General features: G+C 33.2%; 1 protein-coding gene across 2 annotated transcripts in view; it reads right to left on the bottom strand.

Moving 5' to 3' along the window:
- The window catches only part of LOC107703925 (adenylate cyclase type 3-like), a 32,611-nt gene that overhangs the window by 13,353 nt on the left and 12,950 nt on the right, over positions 1-6,308 (bottom strand). The window contains exons 5-8 of one of the 2 annotated variants that reach the window (XM_016506731.1): positions 3,794-3,921; positions 3,502-3,660; positions 1,507-1,672; positions 1,306-1,422 (exon numbers count right to left, since the gene is read on the bottom strand). In XM_016506731.1, coding sequence (XP_016362217.1) covers positions 1,306-1,422; positions 1,507-1,672; positions 3,502-3,660; positions 3,794-3,921 — 570 coding nt within the window. Of the gene's footprint in view, positions 1-1,305; positions 1,426-1,506; positions 1,673-3,501; positions 3,661-3,793; positions 3,922-6,308 lie in introns of both variants that reach the window. The other variant, XM_016506730.1, reaches the window with a different exon arrangement.

The raw sequence follows: 6,308 nt of genomic DNA on the forward strand, positions 1-6,308 counted from the left end.
GTGCATTGAATTTATTTAATACACGAGTTTCACAATTTGAGTTGAATTACTGAAATAAATGAACTTTTCCACGACATTCTAATTTATTGAGATGCACCTGTAAACATACTGAAATATACTGTTTGAAGGGCCATGTTGATACCTTAAGACCAATAAGTCAACTCCTTGTTCAGGCGAGTCAGCAACTAGTTAATTATAAGGAAATACAGGAATAAAATAAAATAAAATTCGCTAATAAATGCTCTAGATTTCAGAAGAAAAATTCAACTTGTTCATTATAGCTATAACTGATCTCTGATCTCTTGTCAGGTGTTCTCCAAACTCATCAGGCATTATAGGAGAAAACTCAGAGCTGTTATCTTGGGAAAAGGACGTTGCAATAATTGTGGCCAACATGAACTAGAGAAAGCATTTATTTCACAATGAGATTTTCCCCCACTTTCAATTGTTTTACTTCAATAATAGGTTAGAATTTTGTGAAGTTTTTAAATTAAATATCAAAAGGATAAACAATGCAGATCTATTTTCACAGCTGCCTTTGCTCATATTTCATATTTGATCATACCAAGGTTGCCTGCCAATATTAGTGGAGGGCACTATATATGTGTATATACGTAAATATTAGTGCTGTTAAACGATTAATCGCAATTAATCGCATCCAAAATAAAAGTTATTGTTTACGTAATATATGTGTACTGTGTTTATTTATTATGTATATATAAATACACACACATTAAGTATATATTTTGAAAATATTTACATGTATACATTTATATAATATAATATAATATTCTATATAAATATATTATTTAATATATAAACATAACATATTTTTCTTAAATATATTCATGCATGTGTGTGTATTTATATATACATAATAAATACACACAGTATACACACATATATATATATTATATAAACAAAAACTTTTATTTTGGATGCGATTAATCACGAATTAATCGTTGCCCAGCATTATATATATATATATATATATATATATATTGACTGTATATATGCATATGCATATATATACACGTACATACACACACACACACACACACACACACAAAAAGTGTATATAAATAGTGTAAAGTCTAAGTGTAAAATATAAGTGTCATATACAATTTGCACATAGCATTATTATTACTAACAGAACTTTTGTTCATTTATGCATTTTTTCATGGACTGAAGTGAAAACCTTTGCCATTTTAATCCGTAATTAAGTAAAGAACTTCTTAAGTTAACAGATTCCATTGGCTTTAGCAGAGTTGCACATGTCAGTGTGTGAGATCGTCATGTCATTACCCGCGTGTCCAGCTCCTCCGGCTCCTCCGGTGTGGTACAGGCCGTGTGGACGCTCCCATTGCACTCCGTAGTGTTGATCAGCAATGGAGAATTCCCATTAGACGACGTCACCGAAAGCTTCTGGAGGAAACCACCGGCGAGAGTGTGAGAATGAGAGAGACACAGAGAAACCGAAACGACAGTAACAGAAATGACACTCACTACCCCGTTGATGCCGTTTTTACCCACGGGTCCCTTGGGCACCACCACCAAGTACGTCTCAATGCCTCTTTCCTTCAGGTACTCGCAGCGGTCTCCTCCGTTCCCCGGCTCCACATCAAACTCTCCATGCAGACACTCCAGGGTATTCTGGGAGATGTGCACTCGCCTACCAGACAAAGGTTTACACAATACACAATATTGTGTAATTACACAATACTTGCAGACAATGTTGCTGTTTCACTGTTAAAGACTACAGGACAAATTCATTAACCGGTTTTAGGATCCATAGCTGAACTTTTTTTGACTCACTTAAGTAGGACTTAAGTGCATCTTTATATGTAATCTCATAATTACTTCTATTGTCTACTGAAATATGGTTAAAGTGAACTTCTGAATGTACTGACAAGCATTTATGATAAACGAAAATATACTTTAATGTCATTTCTATTGAAACGTATATGTCATGTATTTAAATGTTTGCAATTGCACATTTGTAAAGAAGTTGTAATTTAGTACATCTACAATATATTAACCTTAAACGTAATATCAAATAACACACTAATTATAATCAAGTACTTTGCATGTGCTTTAGTATGCTAGTCAAAAACAAACAAAAAAAGAAAAAGAAAAGAAAAAAATAGTTTTCAGTAAGGGAATGAAACTTAGTCAATGCTCTAAGACCCAGAAAATAAACATTATTAGTATTATTATTATTATTATTATTTCATTTTTTTCTATTATTTTTTAAGATGCATCATTTTTAAAAATGTTGCATCTTTTTATAAACAAGAATTTGTATAGCTGTTGACGAACCACTGCAGCATGAAAAATGTATCACTTTTTTCATCTGAAAGTGAAAGTTTATGTAAGTAAAATAAATTTATTTTGTTTGAAAACTTTATAGAGTAATATTTATGTTGTTTTGATGTTGCTTTGTTAGAAATACGTATGTAGGTTCGTATGTAGGTTTCATAAATTTGGACTGTTTTTGAGCAATCGTGAGTTATAAATTCAAAGGAATTTAATTTAATTTTTATTCCAAAAGGGTTAATACTGGTAATTCTCAGATTATATGTTCTGATAAATTTCATACAATGATTGGTTTATAAATATATCTATATCTATCTATCTATATTTTTTTATTTTATTTATTTTTTTCTTAATAGTTGCATCAATCGATTCTCTGGTATGCTTTAATTAAAAAAAACTCATTAAAAATGTATTCTGGTATCTTTAATTAAAAAAAGCAAATGTTTCACAATCACTCATTAATTAGAAGATGTTGATCAGATACAATATGGTTTTAATAGTTGCATCAATAGATTTTCTGGTATGCTTTAATTACAAATTCATTAAAAATGTATGCTGGCATCTTTAATTAAAAAAGTAAATCTTGTTTCACAATCACTCATTAATCAGAAGATGTTGATCACATACAAAATGGTTTTAGTTGAAAAACTATTATGACCCAAAATGTGAAAATAATATACAAATTTTGAATGCATTATGAGGGTTAAGTGTATTAAGAATTCTAGTCATGAAAAGTACACTTAAGTGGCCTTTTATTTCATTAATATTATATTATCTACAAGTACAGTTAAAAAAAAACTTTTAAGATCTTAAGTTCACTACAAGTGGATATTCAGTACAATTAAGCAATTAAGGGTGGGTCTCATTCTAATTGAGTCTTACTAATGATTATGACAGATAAGAGTCTAATAATCAAAACATATATCCACATGTTTCCGTCCACGAGTCTCATCCATGACTGCAGTGCTCCTGTATTCAGGCGTAGTTCATTTAGGGAGGAGTGAAGTTTATATATGACCTGAACATCCAGACACATTTACACTCGTCTGAGTCACTCGTCTGTCTTGACTGCATCTCAGAAGGCATTCACATTCAAATGGATAGCTAGTGAACGTCTAGTGAATTTCCCCTAGCATTCAGAACCAAACTAAACCCTTTATCACTGGTGAATGTGCAGGTTTTTACCCTGGTATTCCTCCTGCCTCCATCTTGTTAGCCACCGTCACGTCAGTCGACCACACGTCATACTGCCAGCGCTTCTGTCCGAGCACGCCTCCCAAAACTGTCCCAGAATGCACCCCGACACGCATGTCCACGTCCGTCTGCGTCTTCTCTCGAACGTATCTGAAATCCAGATGAATGTGTCAGACCTCGTCATACTCAAGCATGCCCAACTCGAGCTATTTAAAAGTCATTGTCATGAAGCAGTCACTAATTCCCATGAACACTCCTGAACAGTTCAGCATTCATCACTCACGAAATGGCCTCAACCATGGCTAAACCCATCCTGATGGAGCAAGCCGCATGGTCATCACGGTAATCTGGAAGGCCACAAATACAGTAATAGCAGTCGCCCAGAATCTTGATCCTCAACTGGTGGTATTTCTGAAAGTAGAGCATCTTAGTCAGCTTCAGACTTCACCAGTAATTAATTGAGCATCAATTGAGAGCAACCATGTGCGTCCACTTTTTCAGCCGCCTTGGTTTTGGGAATACTTTATTTTTTCTTCACTTACTTTATTTGTTCTTCAAAGGGAATTGAACAATTCTATATGAACAAATTATAAAGTAACCAAACCAACCAGATCCAAGAACAGTCAAAACATTACAATGTTTGATTTGGAAAAGCTGGTTTTTAAAAAAAATGCAAAACCTAGGTACTGTGTGCTAAATGTCTTTTATACACTGCAAAACAAACAAACAAATAAATAACTGGTGTACAAACAATTTTCACTTAGGAATTGCTAGTACATTTCACAAACAATTACAAAGAAAAGGCAAGTAACACATTGAATTAAACTTGAAATATTGAAGTAAAAACCAGAAATTGTATTTTCTTAGAACATAAAATGTATTTGAATAATCTGTTTTATTTACAACTTGAAATGTTTTTTTTTTCCTGTGTATGAGGGAATAAGGGTGTACTCGGGCGATTTGAACAATGCCCAAGCGAACAGCTACTATTTTGTGTGCGCACCTGTCATCATTACGACCGCAAACATATTCTATTACTACTACACTACACTTTTCAACTAATTAAATGAAATCAAGTATGTTTAGGCTTGTATCGGGTCTGGTTCTCCCCTTACGTGTCTGACAATAAAAGAACGCGTTACTGTATTCTAATTACTTTTCCTGATAACGCAGTAATGTAAGGCGTTAGATTTTAAATGTATGTAATTCGTTTACAGCTACTAATGTCATTAAAATTATGTCACTTAAGTTACAAATGCAGTGTTAAGAAAAAATATGAAGTACAATGCATTTTAAAATCATGTTTGCGCGTCAGTATGCCCTTTAATAAATCACTGGAGAATGCGAGCTAAAATGCAGACGAGTTGTACAACATTTAGATGAAATGGTAATGAAAAGTTTGCTTATCATATTTCAAAATGTTGCACTAGATTTCACATCTTTTAGTCTGGCATTATAGTTTGGGAAAAGTTCAACTAGTAAATGTGTAAGTTTGTCACAATAACACTAATAAATAGCTTAAATAAAAATAAATGACTCATCAGAATGAGATCCTCCACTGGATTAAGCCGAGCGTCACATCGCATTCTTCTTCTTCTGAGGTAAATACAAGGCTTATTCCTCACAGCGCGAGGAAAACATTACTCTATATATTACGCTACATTCCTCAAGTAGCCTAGATGAACTTGATTAATCTTAACGCTTTGTTTACAGAGGTGATGTGTTCGTTTATATGTTCGCGCGTCTCAAGTGGATGATTATCATATATAGCGCAATGCGCATGAGTGTGACCACATTACAGATGAGCTCAGGCGGGAAAGACTGTACGTCGCGGTGGATTATTTTATCAGAGAATATTTGTTTTCGGCATGACTTACTTAATTTAAAAATAGACACTTCAAGCTTTCTTTAGGTATATTTCTCATGTCTGTGTGTCATTCAGTTTTCGTTCATTTCGTTCATTCGCGGAGACTGACTGCTGAAAGCACACCCTATCTGTTTTCTTTATTTTACAAAATCACAATGTTTTGTTGATATTGCATGTACATACAAATAAAAGTAGACGTTTTACAGTTTCGAATGATGCATTACTCTTATCTGTATGATCAAAAATGATGAAACATTTGAAGTTCTTTTCACTGTTATCATGAAAAAATGCAAGTGATCGTTCAAGTTGCCATTTAAATAATTGTAATTTTTTTGTCAATATTAAATTGCTGAAAGAACTATGAGTTTCACTTTGTAGTGTATTTTGTAGGTTTGATAACTTGAAAAGTAATGTAAACTTGAAAGTAATTTGAAAGTAAAGTAATTAGTAATCTGATTACTTATTAAATGCAGTCATCAAATGTATCAATGTAATCAAATTACAATTTTAAAGAAGTAATTAGTAATTTGTAGTGGATTACTTTTTTTGAGTAACTTACCCAACACTATACATGACGTAAGCGTAAACCGTGCCTAGTGTGAGTACACCCTAAGTTACTCATCCCATTAAGCACTGTGAATTATGTAATTAAATATATATACAACTATACAATTTAATAGGGATGCACCGATATCGATACTGGTATCGGTATCGGGCCCGATACTGAGCTCCTGTACTCGTACTCGTACTCGTTAAAATGCCCCGATACCAAACGCCGATACCACACAGCATGTGATAAGTGCCATATTCAGACAATGAAACACCAACAACAGATAGCAGAATGGAGTTATTAGAGATTAAGAATGTCTATGAAGTATATGTATGCAATGAATATAATGTTAAACATTCAGTATTAACGCCTGTATAGCTG

Source organism: Sinocyclocheilus anshuiensis, unplaced genomic scaffold, assembly GCF_001515605.1.
Source record: "Sinocyclocheilus anshuiensis isolate Anshui unplaced genomic scaffold, SAMN03320099.WGS_v1.1 scaffold991, whole genome shotgun sequence".
In the NCBI taxonomy this organism is placed as follows: domain Eukaryota; kingdom Metazoa; phylum Chordata; class Actinopteri; order Cypriniformes; family Cyprinidae; genus Sinocyclocheilus; species Sinocyclocheilus anshuiensis.